This window comes from Argiope bruennichi, chromosome 7 (assembly GCF_947563725.1).
Source record: "Argiope bruennichi chromosome 7, qqArgBrue1.1, whole genome shotgun sequence".
NCBI classification, from domain to species: domain Eukaryota; kingdom Metazoa; phylum Arthropoda; class Arachnida; order Araneae; family Araneidae; genus Argiope; species Argiope bruennichi.
The window spans coordinates 120,241,114-120,263,611 of record NC_079157.1 but is presented as its reverse complement, the minus strand read 5'-3'; the positions used below and the strand labels follow the sequence as shown (position 1 = coordinate 120,263,611).

General features: G+C 26.6%; 1 protein-coding gene across 2 annotated transcripts in view; it reads left to right on the top strand.

Moving 5' to 3' along the window:
• The window catches only part of LOC129974900 (cytoplasmic aconitate hydratase-like), a 40,170-nt gene extending 18,142 nt beyond the window's left edge, over positions 1 to 22,028 (top strand). For both annotated transcript variants that reach the window (XM_056087678.1, XM_056087679.1), the window contains 16 exons: positions 580 to 719; positions 858 to 1,029; positions 1,572 to 1,672; positions 4,302 to 4,418; positions 5,829 to 5,988; positions 7,776 to 7,911; positions 8,034 to 8,118; positions 9,048 to 9,204; positions 10,405 to 10,469; positions 10,593 to 10,652; positions 13,018 to 13,122; positions 14,062 to 14,204; positions 14,308 to 14,455; positions 15,969 to 16,091; positions 18,088 to 18,273; positions 21,137 to 22,028. In XM_056087678.1, coding sequence (XP_055943653.1) covers positions 580 to 719; positions 858 to 1,029; positions 1,572 to 1,672; positions 4,302 to 4,418; positions 5,829 to 5,988; positions 7,776 to 7,911; positions 8,034 to 8,118; positions 9,048 to 9,204; positions 10,405 to 10,469; positions 10,593 to 10,652; positions 13,018 to 13,122; positions 14,062 to 14,204; positions 14,308 to 14,455; positions 15,969 to 16,091; positions 18,088 to 18,273; positions 21,137 to 21,256 — 2,018 coding nt within the window. In that variant the 3' untranslated portion in view covers positions 21,257 to 22,028. The remainder of the gene's footprint in view (positions 1 to 579; positions 720 to 857; positions 1,030 to 1,571; positions 1,673 to 4,301; positions 4,419 to 5,828; positions 5,989 to 7,775; positions 7,912 to 8,033; positions 8,119 to 9,047; positions 9,205 to 10,404; positions 10,470 to 10,592; positions 10,653 to 13,017; positions 13,123 to 14,061; positions 14,205 to 14,307; positions 14,456 to 15,968; positions 16,092 to 18,087; positions 18,274 to 21,136) is intronic.
• Positions 22,029 to 22,498: the final 470 nt, after the last annotated feature.

Genomic DNA, 22,498 nt, shown 5'->3' with positions numbered 1-22,498 from the left:
TTGGAAGATTTTTTTATGTTTGAATTTAGGTGTTATTTTATAAATAACTAGAAATTATTTATTTTTTAATGTAAATATGTAGAAAAAAATACTGAATTAAAAATCAGTAGTAAAGAAGGCTTAAAAACTTCTTAATGCAGTATATATAATAATGTTCTTAAGGTGTGTTTGAATTTGAAAACTTTCACTCACTTGGAATTCTTTAAATAAGATAAATATATTTTAATTATGTATGTGAACAAAAATTTCATAAAAGATATCAGCATATTAAAATTTCATAAAAGATATCAGCATATTATATTGAGAATATGATCTTTGAAATAGATATTTTAAATATTATTAGATAGATGTAATATATATTAAATAGATATTTTCCTTGATTTTTTTTTTATAAGTTTAAGATATATCCCTTTTTTTTCATCACAACATATTATTTTTGAGAAATATGAAAATATCAAAATGTATTGAAAATTTCTTGTAATATTTCGTTTTATTTGAAATAAAAAGTTATAAAAATACAATAATCATCTTATAAAAATGTCTTCTGAAAGCGTTTAACATATAATAAAATGGTTTCAGGTGTTGGTGGCATTGAAGCTGAAGCTGTTATGCTTGGACAGGCTATTAGTATGGTTTTACCACAAGTTGTTGGTTACAAATTAGTTGGTAAATTGAATCCAATGGCCACTTCTACAGATGTTGTACTCACCATTACTAAAGTAATTTTTTTTTTTTTTTTTCCCTGAATGTTATCTATGGAATGAAAATAAAGAAAATCAGTTTCATCACTAAACAATTTTAGTATTAATCACATTTAACATGTATTTACAAAATTCTTTTCCTCCTTTTCTGTTTAGCATCTGAGACAGTTGGGAGTTGTTGGAAAATTTGTGGAGTTTTTTGGCCCTGGAGTTGCTGAGTTGTCTATTGCAGACAGAGCGACAATATCCAATATGTGCCCTGAGTATGGTGCGACAGTTGGATTCTTCCCTGTTGATGATAAGAGCATTTTGTATTTGCATCAAACAGGTGATTTATGAAGCTGAATAAAAGTATTACATCAAGGATTGTTTTAAATACTTTCAAAATTTATTTTTTACAATTATTAATATATTCTGCAGAATTTTAAGTTAAGATATTGTAATAATATATATAAGAATATAACATTAGAAGAATATAAGATATAAGAGATATAAGATAAGAATATATTCTGCAGAATATAATTATATGATTTCTTAAAAGTAAAGTATGTAAAGTTCTGTCCAAAATTTAACATGCTGCAAGAAATCATAAATATTTATATTGATAGAAAGCTATATGTAATTTTTTTTAATGCGTGGAAAGTTAAAGTTGATTAATAATTGCATAATTTAAAGGAGATTCTTCTGAATTTTCTTGCATGATGAAGTAGAGAAGTGCAATAAAATATGTTTGATAAAGTTGTTCTTTTACAGTACAAACATGGATTTATTCATTGTTGAAAGATTTTATCAAATTAGTGCTAATAATTTGTAATTTGTAAAGTGTTACAAATTATTAGTGCTAATTTTCCATTTCCTTTTCTCTATTAGGTCGAGATGAAAAACATTTGAAGTATGTCAAAGCTTACTTAGAAGCTGTGCACATGTACAGAGACTATAAGAACTCTGATCAAGATCCTGCATTTTCTGAAGTAAGTCATCCATTTTTATTGAATTTTTGAAAAGTATTCTAAATAATTGCTGCTCATTTTTATTGTAACTGATTAGTTTTTCTTATTCTATCTCTCTATATATAGGATAATTGGTAAATTTCTTTCCAGCCCTTTAAATTCAAAACAATATCTTGTACAGCCAGAGAAGTAATTTGTGCTTGTAGTAAAGTGATTATGCTGAATTTATTGAAATAGATTACTGTATCGCTATTGGTGAAAGTTACAAAAAATATCTAAAAAAATAAATAAAGGATACTGACCAGAATGTTCATTTAGAGAAATGCATGATATTCGATAATAAAATCTGCAATTAAAATTGTGAATTTTTCATGATTTGTCCTAAAATTGAAAAATATATTCTTTGGTACTATCATGCAGTTTTTCAGAGCTCAACAACAGCCATATGAAATTTAAGCACTGAAAAAAGTAAACAAAAATATTATAAGAAAATATTTGGAAAACACACCGGGGAGGGAGTAAAATCCTAGAATCCAAATAATTTTAGGATGAACGCTTTTTCAAGTCTTGGAATAATCATAATTTTCATTACAAATATCTCCCTCAATTTTAGAGTAGTCCATGAAACTTTTTCTTGTATTTTTATTATGGTATCGCATACATTTTACTAACTGGACTTTTTTGGCCCATCTTCTTTAATTTTCTGGTTATTATTATTATTATATATTTTATAATTTTCTTATTTTACTGCTGTGGGGGCATTATAACCCATTTCAATGAATTCAGCATAGTCACTTTATTATAAGTGTACAAGTTACTTTTCTGGCTATACAAAACACTATTTTTGAATTTAAAGGACTTTACCAATCACTCATATATGTTTGCATAGTTTATATATATATACAGTACACTCCCGATTATCCGCGGAATTGGGTGGCGCAGCCGCCACAGATAACAAAAATCGCGGATAATCTGAAAAAAGCTAAAAACTGGTATAGAAAAAGAGAAAACAGTCATTCCAACTTTGAAAAATCGTTTTCTGTTCAATAATACGTAAAATAAACAGCAGGAAATGTTTAACTAACGCTTAATATTTTAGTATATCACTCAAAACTAACCTAAAATGCATTTTGTTAATGAAAACAGAAAAGTGCTTTGTACTTACAAGAGATGTCAAGGATACACAGAAAACTTAATACATATGTACTGTTTTAATACTGTAATGTATTATGTAATTACAAAAGCATAACTGTAAAACTGCACCTTTTCGAAAAAATCAGTCAAAAAAAAAAAAAAAAAACTTTGTGCGGCAGGCGCATACAATTTGCTCCGCGGATAATCGGGAGTCTGCTGTATATATAATATATAACATTTTAAGATTGAACTTTTCATATTTTTTTATAATTTTTATTCATTTAGTTTTTTTTCCCCCCAAAATAGTCAGGTCAACAATAAAATCTAATTAAAATGATATACAACTTTTAGTAGTTTTTTTTTTAAATTGTTATGCAGAAAATTTCTATATAAACATTTTTACTTTTGAGGCCTCTAAAATACTGTTTTTATGTGTTAGACATTGTAGGAAAGTCACATTTTTTCTATTTTTGTGTATCATTTTCATAGTTTTTACTTGTGGTTTTAGATTTACATCATTATAACTGCTTATTTAATAGGAATTAATTTAGCTATATATTTATTTTCTATTAGATTTTATCATGAAATTCTTTAATTAATTCAAAATTGAAATAATTCCACCCAGTATGTCAAATTTATTAAAATAAGAGAAATGTCATATTTATTTCTTGTATTCTTTAATGAAAATCAGACTATATTTAATATTATTTGGGATTGAACTTAAACAGAATTATTTTATTTAAGATTTATGAAATTTTCTTATTTATTAGATGATATCTATTTTTTTTTTTTTTTTTTTTTTTTAGAATATGATAGAGGATTATTTCTAGTTTGATCTGTCATTCGTTAAAAAATTACCATATGTGGCATCTATTTTTCATTTTTCTTTCACAAAAAGAGGAAGGGGAAAAGAATTGTTTGACAGTGAATTTTGATTTACATAGTAGATTGATTTTTGTTACTGCAAAATTTTTCTACTTAAAAAGTCATCAGGTTTTTAAAGTGAAGAAAAATAAATTCTGTTTGCTTATTTTATATAAAGATAAGATTTTTAAAAATTAGTCTTGAGAGGCAAACGAAAGTCTCGTATATTTTGATTGCTACATGATTTTATTTTTTTTTACACTCGTGATTATGTATTGAATAAAAATATTTATGAAAAGTAAAAATGAAAAAAGTTTTTTGTAGTGGACATTTAATAATTTTCAAATAAGGTTATTTGCATTCTTAGATAGAAAACATTATTGCTTGTTTTCTATCTAAATACAGAAAATTGACTAATTGACAGAAAATATTGTAGCTTTAATAGTAAATATAGCTTTCTCCTACTTCTGCTTTTTAAACTCAATTCATTTTTTAAATAAAATTTTGCAATCTTTTATTCATTTTACAAAATTATATATTTAATGTGTATTCTGTACTTTAAAGCTATAAGTTTACTCTTGAATATGAAAATGAATACTACTTTATGACTAACTGCTGATTTTTTTTCTCTCCCCCCCCCCCCTTTCTATAGATTGTAACTTTAGATTTAGCAACTGTTGTAAGTTCTGTCAGTGGACCAAAACGGCCTCATGATCGTGTTCCTGTTCAGGAAATGAAGAAAGATTTTCAGAACTGTCTTGTAAATAAGGTCTGTTTTTCTTCTACTTTTTGAACTGTCACATTTTTATTTATAACAAAGTGCTATGATTGTTAAAGAATGTTAAAAGTGATCTTAAGTTAGTTCGATGAATCTCCACATTATTCTGTTTGTATTTGTATTGAAATCCTAATTAATGAGTATAAAATCTGAATGTGGAAGGAGATTAGAGTATTCAAATTCATTGTGTTTGTTGCATATTATTTCTAAGCAGAAAAAAAAAAAAAGCAAGTTTATCACTATTAATTTTGATTACTTTCAAAATCTGATATTATTTGCATGTTGAATGTGCTCTTAATGATTTTGTAATTAGCAGACATACCAGATTTCTGCACCAAATGTGAATTGCAGCATTTTCGAATATTTTCAAGACATTATTTATTATTTATCTTTTTTTAGAAATTTTTTTTCAATCCAAATTAAAAATTTGTTTAAAAATTATGCTGCTTTAAATATGGTCTGATGGAAAACATGAAAATTTATATAAAACTTCCATTTAGAACATATGCTCAATATATTTAGCTATTTTCCTTTATCTAATTATCCAAAATATTTCCAGCAGTGTTGAACCATATGAATGAATACCTTGAATGATACTTTTGCTTACAAATAGATTCAATCAAAATTTAGCAAATATATTTCAGACATGACACATTTCTGCAGAAAAATGTGTTCCAGCATTTTTGGAAAGGAATTTTATTATTTTTGAGATTACTAAAAAAAAAAAAAAGAAAGAAAAGAAAGAAAATTTATTAATTTTATGGTATTTTTAATGTTATATCACTTTTTAAATAAATTAATTCATTTTATTGTTCAATGAATAATATTTCATTTATTTCTCGGTGTGTACATTTAGCACAATTTACTATTTTATTAAGTTCAGCTTTATTTATTTTTTATTCTGAGCGTGTTATCATATCTAAGCAAGAAAAGAAATTTTATATACTGATCTAATTTTTTTAATTATTCTGTCATTGAATTCTAATATTATTACCAGCATTTTTTAATCACTTTAATATATTTTTAGTAACCTTTCAATCTTTATTCTTCAACAAAACTATATAATTTTTAAAAACTTTACTTATTTTTATTCTTATTTAAAATAAGCTTATGTTCAGTATATTTTTTGGTCCTTACCTTTTATTTTGTCCAGCAGTTCAATTCTGTTTGGTATCACTTTGATGATCTTTAAAGCAAATAGTATTTCTTTCTTTTCCTATTATACTCTAGTTAAATGGCTGTTTGACTGTATGGCTGTAAACTGTACATTAAATTTCTTAATTGGTGGGAGTAATAAAATTGGAATATCCTTTAATTGTGCTTTTCTCTCTAAAAAATTTCAGTACAATAAAGTTTTTATGTGTCTAAAAATCAGAAATTTTATTTGATTTTTTTTCCCAGGTTGGCTTTAAAGGATTTGGGCTGGATCCCGAAAAACTTTCCACCACAGTGCCATTTACATACAATGATCAACAGTACTTCCTTAAACATGGTGCTGTTGTTATTGCTGCCATCACTAGTTGTACAAATACTAGTAATCCATCTGTTATGTTAGGAGCAGGTACATGTTTCATTTATCTCTTAAAATGTGATTTTAATATATACATGTAATGATATTTTAAACTCTTAATTTCAATTTAATTAATTTCCAAGATTTTATCTTAATTTAGCCCATAGTAACTTCATTCTAAAAATATTCTCTTATTTCGTGATCCAATTCTACTTTCTCTACTTAATTAATTCAAGAGAAGCTTTATAAAATTGCTTAGTCAGCTAAACGCCGATACTTTCACACGCTCAGCATGAAGGGGTAAAAATGTCCAGTAAGCACATTCTTTCTTAAAAGATCCCTGTGTTTCCCTTACATGTGATTGACAGGCATCAGAAATCCCTATCAGAATCTTAATAATATATTAGCACTGTGAAGAAATATTTTCCCTATCAAAATCTAAGGTTATATAAGGCGAGGGATAATTTATTTCTGCCCTTCTTCCCTACTTCCGCTTTTGGCCGCGCTGTGGACACACAATGTCCGCATCTTTGCTTGTAAATAATTATGCTTTCCCAATGGATTAAAAAGAATTTTAAAAGATAAAAAGTCTCTTTATGTCTTCAAACTGCATCTTGCTTCACAACAAATAATATTACATGTTAAAAAGCCGACAGGATTCAAAATTATTATATACATCTGTTCTTTAAATAATTTTAAAATTTTCTTTTATTAGGCTTATAACAGAATCCTTAAGACATTGAAGTTGCATTTAGCCATTGTATGTATTATAACTAGTTTACAATTTGATAATTACTTTGTATTTCTCTGGCAGTGCTTCAAATTTTGTTTCCTGCTGTTATTTAAAATTGTAATTTTGCATTTTGTTTTTACTAATAAAAGCATTTCCTGTTAAATCACATACGATTTTATAATTATTTTATTTTATATTGTCAATGAAATAAATGCTTTGCGAAAAAATTCAGTGGGTTTGCTGTAGTGAGTGTATGGTGTCACAGTCATCAAGCTTCAATAACAGATAAGGATGTTTATTAACACATAGACATGAATATGCAGATGACAAAATACAACCAAGACATACACAAGCAATACATAGCAGCACGTTTAGAATAAACAGCAGCCCACAAGTAGTAAATGGTAGTACAAAACCACCACAATAACACATAAAGTGGCCAGACAGAATTCTGTAAGAAGAGAGAGTTCACTTAACTATTCACTAAGGTCTCTCCAAACACCTGCTATTTTCCACTATATCTTCACTTTAGTTGTACCCAGCTGCCTACTCACTACTATAAGATTGGCTACTCAACACATGACTCAATGCTGCTTCAATACTTGTCTCCAAGGCTCGGTGCACGACTCAATTCTCAATCTACTAATAGCTTGAACTCCACTATATGCCTGACACCAGTTCTGTGTGCTTTCCTTTCATAACTTCGGGAACAGGACACAGAAGGTTCTCAAAGAATCGGCAAAATTCGTCTCCTATTGGTCCTGTTGCTAAAATTCCTAAAGATTCTTGTATAGTCTATTTTGTCTCTAAATGGTCTCCAAGCCCATGAGTCATTGATCTGATTTTCATTCAGCATCCAATAGACTGTCCGTGAAACTGTCTTTTCCATGATGGAACAAACTGTGCTGAGAAGCAACATTATAGATTCATGACAATATATTCAGGTCATGTTATTATGTTGAACTAAAAGCATGAATTTTAATATTTTTATTTCATAAAATGCTATTTAAATCATTAAATAAAAAAGAGTAGATCTCATGATTTATAACATTTATAAAAAAAATTTCCCAGTTTGTTTTATATTTACATTTATGTATTATCTTAGGTTTGGTTGCCAAAAAGGCAGTAGAGAAAGGTCTTACTGTTATGCCTTACATCAAAACAAGCATGTCTCCTGGTAGTGGTGTAGTTACTTATTATCTACAAGAAAGTGGTGTCATAAAATATTTAAAACAACTTGGGTAATTATTGATATTTTTATATGCTATAATTTAATTAAACGAAGAGAATCAAGTCATAACCTGTAATATATATGTATTATTGAATATTTATCATTGTATTAGCATTGTTTATTTCATTTCAGGTTTGATGTTGTTGGTTATGGTTGTATGACATGCATAGGAAACAGTGGACCTCTTCCCGACTGTATAGTAGAAGCTATTGATGTGGTATGATAATAATTAATCTCTTATTTTAGATATGAAAATATAGGTGTCTGATTTTCTTTTATTATTTTCTCTCAGTTACAGTTTTGAACATTATGCTGCATTCCTTTAGTTGATATAATTACAAAGCCTATTTAAATGTTAGGAAATTCTGCATTTCTTAATTTCAAAGAAAAAAATGTCAAAATCTTGTACTTTTTTTTGGGAGAAGTACTTTTAAAATTATTTCAGATATGTCAATGGCAAAAGCTTAAATGTGTGTGTGTTTTAAGAACTACTTGAAAATCATTGTTGTGTTCTTTGTGTACACTTATTGGATGATAAATTTTCTTTGATATACTTCTTCTGAAGTTGTTTTGTTGAATTATTGTGTATCAATGAGGGTAAGAAGGTAAAAACTTAGATAAACTATTTTCTCTTCTGTTCTGGGTATGGAATTGCTTTTCTCCTTTTTGTGCATAAAATATTCGGCATATTTGTCTAGTATTTTTTATTTTTATTTTCACACAACTACTATATTTTTAAAGGGGAAGAATTATACATTGTATGCTTTTTGACTAATAGTAACATGACAAACCTTTATACAAATATTTTGCACAAAAATAAATCCTTGTTTTGGCTATATTATTGTAATAAATTTTAAAGAAGCATATTTTAATATTTATAAAAGTTTTTATTATTTAACTATTCAGAAATGATCATAAAAAATAGATACTATTACAATATCAATTAATATATCGAGAGGAGATCAAAATTAATATTAAATGATGTAAAATATTGAAATTTCTACATGTTATTTTAGAGTTAAAGCTCAGTTTTCAATATTTTTTTATGATTGCATTTAATCTTATTAAATATTCAAATATTATGTGCATGATTAATTTGTTTTCAATGAATTAAAAATGTAGATTTTGATGGACTTCTTGTTTTAGGGTGAGATAGTTGCTTGTGGTGTGTTGTCAGGCAATCGAAACTTTGAAGGAAGAATTCATCCTCACACTCGTGCCAATTACCTTGCTTCTCCCCTTTTGGTTGTTGCTTATGCCCTGGCTGGTACTGTCAATATTGATTTTGAAACTGAACCAATCGGTATGTACATTTTGAATTCAACTAGTGTAGTTTTTTATTTTCTTATTTAAGATTATGTGTTTAATTGCTATTATCCTTTTTCCAGCTTGGAATCAATCCTTTTGTTATGTTTATGCATGCAAATCAAAAATATGCAAATGTTTTTTTTTTTTTTTGATCTTAAATTAATTCCTTCTTTTAAAAAATTTCTTTAAAAAAAGCTGCGAGATCTAAATAACCCTTTGACTGCTATGGGAGCATATATGTGTCTACTGCAAACCATCAGTTCAGTCTGCAGTGTTAGTTACTTCCAGCTGCATGTTGCTCCTACAAAACACTTTGACTTAAGAGTATTAACAGTCAAAGAGTTAACTCCTTTCACAGCTTCTGAAATTTCTTAAATATTTTGTTTAATTAATTTTTTTTATATAATTTTGCCTTTTTATGTTTAATTATTTCTATTGTATAAATTAAGTACCAGTTCAGGAGAAAGGTAAGAAATAGCGCACAGTATATTCTTTGATATCTCATGAATTAATGATACAAAGGTATTCAAATGCTTATTTGTATATTGCTGAATTAATTTATGAAGTAGTCAAGAATAACAACTTTCTGACTATGAAATATAAAAGATTGTTTATGAAACATTAAAAGTAGCTTAAACTGAAGAAATTGTTTTATATACATTTGTTACTTTGGAAGCTTAAAGCTTCATTTTATGCTTAAAAACTTTTATAATACTTTTTTCTATTATTGGACAACAATTTGAAATATTGTGGTCAAGTTTTATACAAGATTCTGGGTGATTCATTTTTTTTTTTTTTTTCTGATCACAGAAACATAAGTATAATTGTAATATTATTGTAATTAAAGAAAAATGATAAATACAGTTATAAAACCAAGAGCAAAATTCTTTAAATTCTGAAAATTAAGTACCTTTGAAGAAATGAACATTTTTTTAGAAACATTTTAAAATTAGAACATATATATTCAATTTTATCTTGGATATTTTGGTTTATTTCAAAAATTTGGTTACCTTTGCTTGACTTCTAGTTCAACACTTTTTTTATTGTTAAATATTAACTCATGCTAAATTTTCTATTAATATCATTTGCAAGGAGAATATTTTAAATTCAGTAATAATTGCTTATTGTGTTAAATTTACAAGATTATTATGAAGGAATCATTTTAATTTAAAAAATGTCGTTTAACTTATTCTAGGTAAAGGAGCTGATGGCCAGGATGTATATCTGAGAGATATTTGGCCTTCCAGAGAAGAAATTCAGGTATGGTTTTTAAAAATGTATTAATTTTTTAAGAAAATGTGGTGGATATGATAAATTAAGATTGGTAGTTGGTAATGTTATTTTTTTTTTTTTTTTCTTATTATAACTCTATTTTCTGTTTAGGAAGTTGAAGCCAAACATGTTCTTCCAGCTATGTTTCAAGAAGTTTATTCTAGAATTCAGGTAATTCACATCAAGAATTTTATTCTACACAGGCAAAAGAAGGCCTTAATTTCCAGATAAATTTTTTATGCAAAGAAATCTTTTAAGTGTGCATTACTCGAACAAAAAAAGCTTTGTTTGAGGAGAAAATTCTGATTATTTTTCACATATTTTCATAACATATTACATAATAATGAAATATGTTGTAAAAATATCTTTCAAAATGAATAATTGAAAAAAAATTCAAGAGGGATTTAAAATTCAGTTATGAAAAATAATAAAAAAAATTAAAAGTTCATTTTTTTTTCTTTAAATCTGTTTATTGACTGGCTCATTTTTATATAATTTTGTGAATTGTAAGCAAAGTTGCAGGTTCCATTCCAACATAAAATTTTAGAACCATGTTTTTAAAAATTCATTAATTAAGATTAATATTTATCAAATTTTACGATTTCTCTAAAATTTATTTCTTCTGATTTTAAATGTGATTTTGGAATATTGTGTTGGGCTGCTTTATGATATGAAATTGTAAGGAAAACAAAAGTCTTGCATTTAATGAAACATGTTTTACTTTTTGAGTTTGCAAAATGCCTACAAAAGTTAAAGTGCAGTCTGTTTTTGGAGTTCACCATTAAGTGCATGCAAATAAAATTAGTTAATATGATTTATGTGAAGGATATTAAATAGCATTAAATAAGTTAAATGAAAGAAACATACCTACAAATTTATATAAAATAAACTATGAATGTCTTGCATTTGTGAGTTTTAAACAATTACTGTGAATGCATACTAATCTGTCATATTACTCATGAAGATTAAATTGTTAATGTTTCATAAAAGCTGTATATCTAATTTCAGATATTGAATGATGTGATGCATGGAAATAATCTTGACCCAGTTGCTAGAAGGTTTAGTACTTGTATATTGACCATACATCATTGGCAAACTTTTGACTTAATACTTTTATCAGTGAACATAGACGGATTTTTAATTATGACTAACATGCCATCTTTGACAATTAATCACTGGTTGTAGTTAGGTGATTTTTTTTTCTTTTACCATTTGGCTTTTAATCACTGATATGCAGTTAATACACAAGTATTTAATGTATCTTAATAGTGTGGTCTTAGTTCAACTGAAAATTCAGTTTTGGAAGACTTGTTACAGGTTGGTCGTGTTTGAACCTGTGTCGAAGATAATTGTAGCACTTTTGCTCAAAGAGGAAAGGCTACTAAAGTGCTTTTACTCCTTTTAGAAGTTCATTTTATTGAAATAAAATGAGAATTTTGATTATGGTGCAAAAATGTTTTCACAATCAAGATTAAGTGCAAAAAGATAACTTTGTGTCTCTCTTAAATGATGACAGAGAAATGCCAATTTACATTGGCAGGGAAACATTATCTCAGAGATAACAATGAATCTGCTTCACAAATGAATTTAGATTTATTCTGCAGATTAATTCAGATAGTGTACTGAGATGGAGAAAATAAGGCACTGAATACTATTAATTTAAATTTCTTAAAGAAATAGATAGAAGAGGTGAAATCATTGTTTTTGCTTGAGTCTTTCTGAATAGTTGCACTGACTTCCATGTTCTCCATAAAAAAAATTCTCCCATCTGTGAGGTATAGAAATGGGATTTTCAATCATTTGTCAGATCATCTATTGAGGGGAATTATTATATTTGTCTTTACCAAACTAGCTTTATTAACAATATATTGCAGATCAAGATTTGGACAATTGACTAACCATGTCAATCTTCTGAACTTAATCTGATCTTGAGCATCTTTGGAATTACATTTGTGGACTGGTGGCTGCTTTAGAAATCTTACCAAGGTTATTAAATGATGACGTTCTTCATGAATGGTCTTTATTTTAGTCTTCTGTGTCTGGCAACTTAATTGGAAGTATTAAAAAAATCAATGCCAGATTAGGAAATGACACACTCCGTATTAAAATAGATTTTTTAACAAATATCTTTATCATTTTTCTTCTACAGTGGACTTTCATAAAAAAAAAAGAATAAAAAAGACATGATTTAATTGTAAATTTTACTTGATTCTAAAATTAGGTAATGCACAGTTGCTCTAATTTTCATATATTTTTGCACAAATTAGTTTGCACATTAGGCACAAAGAAATAAGATTCACTTAACTTTTGGAGACTAACAAATTTATATGTCTTACTGTGTATAATAGGAAATTGATAATATACATTTTTTAAGTGCTTTATTAAATTTTGGTCTGTTTTTTAATCTTTTATCGCTCTTTAACTGTAAAATTATTCAAATCAGTCATTTGAAAAATGCTTTCTTAAATAGGCTTTTAAACCAAAATTATTCAATCAGCTTTTTTTTAGTAAATATTTGTTTAAAAATCTGTTATAGTTTGGAAATAAAAGATGGAATTCTTTAAATGCTCCTGAGGGAAGCCTGTATTTATGGAATCCTAAATCTACTTACATTAAACCTCCTCCATTTTTTGGTGACATGGTAAGTTTTTTCATTTTCATTAGTTGAAAAGCATGCTTCTTAATTATTAATTTTGTTGATTTTATAATTTTAAAAGTTGCATGTTTTGGAAAAACAGTAAGAGATTAGTGTGAATTTTATTGATTTTTTTTCTAATATATGACTTATTGTTGCTTTTTAAATAAATAAGGCTTTATCTCAAATATTTCTAAATAAATAAAAATAAGCAATTTTTAATGAAGCATTAAATTATTGATTTTTTTTCTTTTAGATAAATGGTTTTAAGTGTTTATTTCATTTCATTTGTATTAATTATTCTTTTTTACCCCAATGCAAAGTTTCAGCTCTGGCTGCTTGATTTTTTTAAAACTTTTGACTGTCAAAAATTGATTTTTTAATTCTTCCTTTTCAAAAATTGATTTCTTAATTCTTTGCCTTTAAATTTTTTTTTCCAGAGAAAATTTATTTTCATTTCCGAATTATTTTATGCAGTAACAGTAGGAATATAATAAACTTTAACATCTTCAGAATGCTTGAGAGGTTATTTTGGCTGTAGCATCATATGCATGGTTTTTTGAAATAATACCTATATATTGGATTATAGTTTCATTATAGCATATTTTTCATATATAGTATATATTTCTTGGAATGATAGTATCTGGAAATTTTGAATGAATCAGATATTATCTCTTCTCTTTTGTTTTCCTTTTTTAATCAGCAACAGTTCATGAAACATATTCTAACAAGTTCTCTGCAATTGAAGGATTTGTGCATCATGTTAAGATGACAGCTATTTACCCAGAATTATGTTTATGAATTGTAGAAATCATTAAATTTCTTTTTTTTCATGTCGTCTATAATTTTCAATTCTCAATCATATTTTAAGTATATCAAATTATTTTAAAGAAATTATTATTTTCAATCTTGTTAAGTACTTCATGCCTTGATTTTTTCCCCCAGACTCTAGATCTTCCAGAAATAACAAACATCACAAATGCTAGAGTCCTCCTTTACTTAGGAGATTCTGTTACCACAGATCACATATCACCTGCTGGCAGTATTTCCAGAAACAGTCCTGCTGCTCAGTTCTTAAATGCTCAAGGGTGAGTGGGATTTTACTTATTTATATTGCATTCATTAAAGATATGCATTATATAATGTTTGTAATTGTGACTTTTTAAAAATAATTCTTTTACATGATTTTAGCTTGACTCCCCGAGAATATAATTCGTATGGTGCACGGAGAGGTCATGATGAAGTAATGAAACGTGGTACATTTGCTAATATTCGTATTGTAAATAAATTCTTGAAGAAAGCTGGACCAAGAACTATTCATGTTGATAGTAAAACTGAGGCATGTGTTTGAAATTTTTCATTTTTTTCTTCTTTTGGTTTGTTTTCTTTTTATTGCTGAATATTTTTAGCTACTACCCTCTGCCTTTGAATTCCAAAAACATGATAATATTTATGTATTTGAATGTATACGATGTTTTTATAATTAATTGATAAAACAAAATTTAAAAAAATAACCTTCTGGCTAGCAAGTCGGCCGAGACAGCTGGCCATTCAGACATCTTCAGAATGGCTGAACAGGTAAAATGCAATATCCCTACGTCCTTTTCCTTTTTAAATCAAGGTCATAAAATGATGCAAAGTGACCTTATCTTTTTGTCATTTTTTGCATCCTCTTCCACTGTCACTGTTGATTGATATCTCCAGGAAGTGTCTGAGGAGAGATTAATTTACATTAAGAATTCTGCTTGCTAATTGTAAAAATTCCCTGTTAATATGCCTAAATATAATAAAATTAGATATTTTTTCATAGTGTTCACATTTTCTGTTTAACAACAATTCTGAGCTTGCAAGAGGCATTTGAAAGGGAAAAGGAGGTGTTTTGATCTTGTTATGCTGGCAGATATATTGACAATATTTGTAAATAGCTAACTTGAGAATATTTTGTCCAAATAAGGATTCTTTTTCCTGTGTTGCATCTTCTGCTGTTCTGTCATTTTAAATATTGATTACTATTATTATACTAATTTTTAATAAATTTTCAAGGTTTATTTTGGAAATGAAGTTATATTTTATATACCTACATATATCTTTATAAATTTTCAACTTTCAAATTTTATTTTCTTTAAATACTAGTATATAAATCTAAGTAATTGCTTTAGAAATAAATTTATTTAAGTTATAATTATTAAGTAATTTATTAAGTAATAATATGCTCTTTTAATAACTTAACTAATTCTAAGTAACTCAGTACATTTTATTTAATTTTTTAAATAAATGGTATTGATATAAAAAAAATGTTATTAGTATTCTATTATATTTGTAATAATGATACAACATTTATTAAAACTGAAAAATAGGAAATAATGGAAATAGAAAACAAAATCCAATTTTTAGAAGAATACTAACAAAATGTGTATTTGAAACTCTTTATGATTCAATTTACTTTTAAAATAGTTGTCTTATTGATTGCAAGTTTGACATCATTTTGATATTTGGCTTGAATAACCACAGAATGAACAAGTTTCATTAGATATATCTGAATAATAGAAAAATATTCCTTTATCTAATGTCTACCAATTAATATTAATTTTATTATTACCTGAATTTTACTTAGATTTTTAGTTTAAAACTTGTTCCAAATCAATTTTGAAGGAGGTTTAGTAAATTTGCTTGTCATTTAAACATTCTTTTAGGATGGATTTCAAGTTTTGTCTTATGCCTATGTCTAATTAGCTGTGTTTTAAAATTATTTACAATTGTAAATGTGTAAAAATTTATTTGTATTATTGTTTTTCATAATTTTTTGTGTGAAATTTATGCAAATTGTAATGCTTTTATTTGTTTAAAATTAGATGGATATCTTTGATGCAGCTGTAAAATACAAATCTGAAGGAAGACAGCTGATAGTTTTAGCTGGGAAGGATTATGGATGTGGATCTTCTCGTGATTGGGCAGCCAAAGGTCCTTACCTTCTTGTAAGTATATCTTATATTCCTTGTATAATTTTTTTTTTGAATCATAGTTTTTAATGATATTTGTATAGAAATTCTTTTTCACTTTATTTGTGTTAACATATATATATTTTTCAATTTCTAAAGTTGTTAGGAACATATGTCACTAATGCAATTTTGTTTTTGAATTTGTGTAGGTTTTTATTTATTTATTTGTTATCTTTGATGTATTAAAATGTTTAAAATACAAGAATCTAAAATGTGTAGAATCATAATTCTAAACTGCCCAATTGTTCTACATATTTTGTTACACATATTTATTATTATAAAGTAATTTGTAATAAAAAAGAATTCAAAATTAGAATTTTAAAATTTTTAAATGACAACATACTTAAATTTAGACAGGAATGTTTTAATGGAACATGCAAAATTTCTGTTCATTCCTATGTATAGTTAGTTATTCCATAGTGTTAAATGTTCTGTCTTACCCTTAAAATGATGCATTTAGGGATGAATTCACACATTTCAAAATGTTAGCAGTTTTTTATTTAGCCTTTAAATGCTGCTAATCTTGTATTCTTTAACACAAACATTGTTTTCCATGTTGTTTAATGTAAGAATATATATAAAAATAAATATGTTCAGCTGCAAAAAAATATGAAACAGTTAAAAGAAAATATTTTCTATTGCCATTACCCTTTATTAATAATCACTACTTTTAAATGTGGAGGATAGTTTCTGTCGTATTTATAATTATTATGATAATGTATACAATTTCAAATAGAATTTTAAAAAATCAGGCATTAAAACATTATTAAATAATACATTTAGTATTAATATTTTATATGCAAAATGTAATTGACATTTATTTTCTACACATGTGAAAATGAAGAATTTCAAATAAATTCATTCATTCATAGTGTATTGATTAATGTTTTAATTGACTATTATTTTTGTCAGTATAAAATTATGCATTTTTTAAAAAATATTTATATGAAGGGGAGAAATGAATCAAATGAAACTGAAAAACAATTAGTTACAATTTTTTTACTAATTAAAAAGGTGATCTTAAAATTCTTTTTGAAAATAATTTCAAAGATTTATTAGCAAATGAAAAACTAAAACTATGTCGATACTCAGACTTTTAAGAATAATTATATTGCTTATTGTAAACTATATTTAGATATAGATTACATAGGAAATTTGTACAATTTTATGCATAAGAAAAAAAGTTTTAGGCACAGCATCTTTTAATGTTCGTTTATTACCTTTAAAATGGTATTTTTAGTTTCTACTTGATATGATCGATAGCAGAAGTTGAATAAATTCCACCCCCTCTTTTTTTACAGTTTTACAAAATTTCTAGAAAAGACCATTATTACTAGAAAAATATAGATATAGAGCTAAAACACAATTCCAAAACAAATATGATTAGTCAAAACTAAGTTAAAAAATTTTAAACACAAGTTATAATTAATATAATTAATGTTGGAAGTATAGTAGCTTAACTTTTTTTTTTTTTAATGCAAGAGTCTGTCACTTTATTCGGCTCACTTCTCTTCTCATTTATTTTTAATTTTTCAAATGCATCATCTGCAATAAAATAAATTTCAATGAAAACAAATGCCATTCAGCATGACTAAAGAATGACACAAATATTTTCAAAATATATAAAACTGTGTGAATTTTTGTTCATTTCTTATATTGTTATTAAGTTTAATGTTCGTTTTAGGAAGTTTTAATTTTGTAAGGCACAGTTCATCATTCTTTGAAGTTCACTCACTTTTGTTCCAAGCCTGTGTCATGTTGAAACAAGGACTTTTTTAATTCTTTAAAACCATGCTTTTGTTATTAACACAACCAAGTTTAAAATGTTTCATGATAAAATGCTCTGAAAAAAACCTAATTGTAGCAATCAGCAATAGATGCTATTAAAATATTTTGTTTCTTTTTTAAGGAATTATTTCTATTTTTTATCACTTTTTTTTAAAAAAATTGCTCATTATTTCTCCTGTTGCAGGGTGTTCGTGCAATCATTGCTGAAAGTTTTGAACGAATCCATCGTAGTAACTTAGTTGGCATGGGCATTGTTCCTCTGCAATTTTTGCCTGGTGAAAATGCTGAAAGTTTAAAACTCACTGGATATGAACAATATACCATAATAATACCTGATAAATTAGAAACTCTGATGAAAGTTCCAGTATTGGTAAGTGACTATAAGTTAAATCACATTTATATATGCATACATATATATGTATATAATATACAATAAATTGTTTGATTTTACTGTGACTGTTTTCCCTAAAACGTTACTAAACAAGTTTCAAAAATAAATAAAAATCAAATATTTTAACAAATGTTCAACATGCACAATTTTTTTTAACAAACTAAATAGATTTTTAAATGGAAATAGTTACTGCATATTGAGTCATTATTAAGCCTCTTATTGTAAATAAAAAAAATTTCAAATCATTTTTCATTAATTTGTGCTATTTTTAAGCTATTGGGTTGGCAACTAAGTAATTGTGGATTTTTTTTAGAAAATCAAAGACAATTTTTTCATGGAACTAAATAACTTTATTCTGTAAAGTATTGCCCATTTTGATCAATGACCTTTTGCCATCTTTCAGGCAGCATCATAATCCCACGTTCATAAAACTTCTGGTTTTTATTAGCAAAAAACTGAATCAGATACGATTTGACATCATCATCATCATTGAAATTTTTACTATTCAAGGAGTTTTGTAAAGATCGAAACAAAAAGTAATCAGATGGTGCAAGATCAGGACTATATGGTGGATGTGGCAAAACATTCCAACCAAGCTCCAATAATTTTTGCCAAGTGACCAAAGATGTGTCTGGCCTTGCATTGTCATGATGGAATACAACACCTTTTCGATTTGTCAATTCGGGCCGCTTTTCTTCAACTGCATTGTTTAATTTCGTTAGTTGTTCAATGTAGACATCAGAATTGATCGTTCGATTGGGTGGTAAGAGTTCAAAGTAGACAATTCCTTTGTAATCCCACCAAACTGATAACAAAACCACCTTCTTTTGATGAATATCAGCTTTTGATGTTGTTTGAGTTGGTTCACCTGGCCTGTTCCACTTGATATTGTTCATAACAACCCATTTTTCATCGCCAGTTATCAGTCGTTTTAAAAATGGATCATTTTCATTACGTTTCTTTAGCAAATTGCTGCTGTTAATGCGTTGCATTAAATGTGTTTCTTTCAGTTCGTGAGGAACCCATGTATCGAGTTTTTGAACATAGCCAAGTTGTTTTAAGTGATTTTCAATGCATGTATGTGATACATGAAGCTTCTCTGCAATCTCACGTGTTGGACTGTGACGATCCGAATCGATTATTGCTTTGATTAGGTCGTCATCAACTTCATCTGGACGACCAGAGCGTTTTTCATCTTTGAGTGAAAAATCACCAGAACGAAATTTGGCAAACCAATTTTGACACTGCCGTTCTTTTAAGGCTTCGTCACCATAAACAGAACATAACTTTTTATGAGCTTGCGATGCGTTTTTCCCTTTGCGGAAATAAAAAAGCAAAATATGACGAAAATGTTCCTTTTCATTTTCCATTTTTCAACGAACGCCAAACGAAAACTACGCAACCGATCAAAGAACTTTTTTTACTGATTGACAGCTGAATTGCCAACTATCAAATAACAAAATGTGTTTTACATTTGTACTACGTCTACAAACCTAGAAATTCAACTGAAGCCATCTATGAGTGAAATCCGCAATTACTTAGTTGCCAACCCAATATTTTGTGGTATATTATACACAAAATTCTCATATCTGCTTTTGTCATGTTGTCCAATTATTCAGATTATTACGAGTTCACTGTATTTTTAAATTATAAATATATTACATTCATAAAAATTATAATATCTGTTTTTTAAAATGCTTTCACTAGTTGAATAAAATTACCTATTAGGAAAAAAAATATGAATTTTATAATAATAAATAAAATGTACTTAAAATATCTTCTGATGTGAACAGTTTGATTTTAAAATATATAAATATTTTTAAAAATATAGTGTTTGGTATAACATATCAGTTTTATTAATTTTATTATGCTGTTTGTTTCCCTAAAATTGATAGAAAACTCTTTAAAAATATTGGTTTATTTATTTATTTTTATGAATGAGCCATTTTCTTTTTAAATAATTACAATCAGCTTTTATATATGATTTTACTCACAGATATTACAGATATTTATACTTCATGACAAGCTTCCAGTAGAAGAAAAAAAAATACATTTATATTACATTAATATCAATGTAATCATACATACAAATTAAAATTAATAATTTAAGCACTCTGAGGAAACGCAATTTGTAATGCATATAAGGAAATATTCTTTTTTTCCTATTTAATAAACTATTATTTGTGTCTGTAAAAACATTGTCTTTTTACTAAATCATTAAGCATTCTAAAACTGCAGAACAAATGAAAAAAGTCTATAGATATATTATGAAATGCATTTTAAAAGATATTTAAAAAATATAATAAAAATTAACTTTCTTTGTGTTATCTTTCTACTAACATTTTTTAAAATATCAAATGAAAACTTTTTTTTGTAGTGAAAACTTCTAAAATTGATCTACAGTATACTGAATTAAGTATTAACCATCATGAAAATAAATTTTCATGCATATCCCAAAATGTACTGATTCCCTAGCAAGTAAATAGTATTGTCTACTTACAGTGTTACTAGATATTGATTAATTATTATTCTTGCAATTTAGTATGGATAAGAAATAGTAGATACAATAGATAATACTAATAATATGGATAAATCTGAATTTTCATGATGTGTTTAGAAAAAGAACTAAGCTTATATTAATTCAGCTGCATGTTCAGAAACAAGGGCTTGTATTTAAATGCTATAAACTAATATCCCATGTAAACATCAAATTAAAAAAAATTTATCATTTCTTTTATTTAATCAATTTTAATTTTGGAAGGATTGAAACACATGTTGATATTTTTTCTCAGAAATTGCATTTAAATCCATTATTAATCATTCCTGTTTTTTTTTTTTTTAGTTGGATGATGGTCGAAAATTTGAAACTATTGCTCGCTTCGACACAGAGGTGGAATTGACCTACTTTCAGAATGGTGGAATATTACAATATATGGTTCGACAGATGTTGAAAAGTGCATAAAAGAAATTCTAAATACTGATTATTTTGTTCTAAATTGTGTTGTTTTTATGTTTCAATTAATAAGGTGCAGGACCCCAGCACAATATATGTTTTGTGGACAATTCCTAATTCTTACATTTTAGATTTTGTTTTGAATTTGGTGTATTATAAAAGAAACCAATTATTACTTATTTGACGAATACTCAGATTTTATGTATGAACTATTATGATTTATAAAGTTTACAGCAAGAATAACTTTGTTTTGTTCTTTTCTTTTTTTCCCCCTATTCTTTGAATAAAATTTTTACTTCATTCAACTCTTGTACTAATAATATGCTTCCAATGCTTATAATACGATTTGCTTATAGCTACAAGTTAAGTACAAATACTATCAATATTTAGAGATTCCTGTAACATAAATACAGATTAATTTAAACTTATTGTTGACTCTTTATTTTCTAAGTATCAGGTAAATTCCAGGTTTCTGCATTTGAAATATTTTTTATTCATTGTTAAAACCTAGGAATATTTTCCTTTGTATGTATATTGAGCTCTTAAAATAGATGTTCATTTGACTGGTGAATCGAGGAAGTTAATGAAATGTTATAGTATATAGAATTAAAATAATATAATTAAATCATTCAACACTTCTCATGGTTGATATTGAGAATTTGAATGTGACCGCTTGAAGTAGATATGTTACAGATGATTACCTCTTTTTGGTTTGTTGATTTGCATTTTGCAATGTGATTTCTTATTTTTATTTTTATAAAATAAATGTTGGTTTGAGGTATTTTCTACATGTCTCTTTATTTGTGTTCTTAATTTTTTTTTTTATTACATTACCCACTAAATTTTAATGAAGCACAGAAATTTGTATGATTCTTTTAGTTATTCTCTCAATATATATTAGATTCTTATAGTTTAATATAGTAAGTTAACTATATTTATTTAGTATCTTACATGGCATTTTAATGTTGAGAAACTGTTTACAAAAAACTTTCATAAATGTCGGGGGGGGGATAAGCTATGGGGAAAAATGCTAGATAAATATATTTTTTTTTCCTTCTTATTTTTAGTTTTATGAATATATTATATGGATTTTATACTTCCTTTTTTCAGAGAAAAATAAGTTGGAAAGAGGATTAAATTTGTAGCTTACACTATGTTAAAAATAGTTGCAAAATTTGCTAAGGAAATTGCTTATCCTCCTTAGTTTTGAAATTAACTGAATTATAAATTTTTCTAATTTTTGAAGCAATC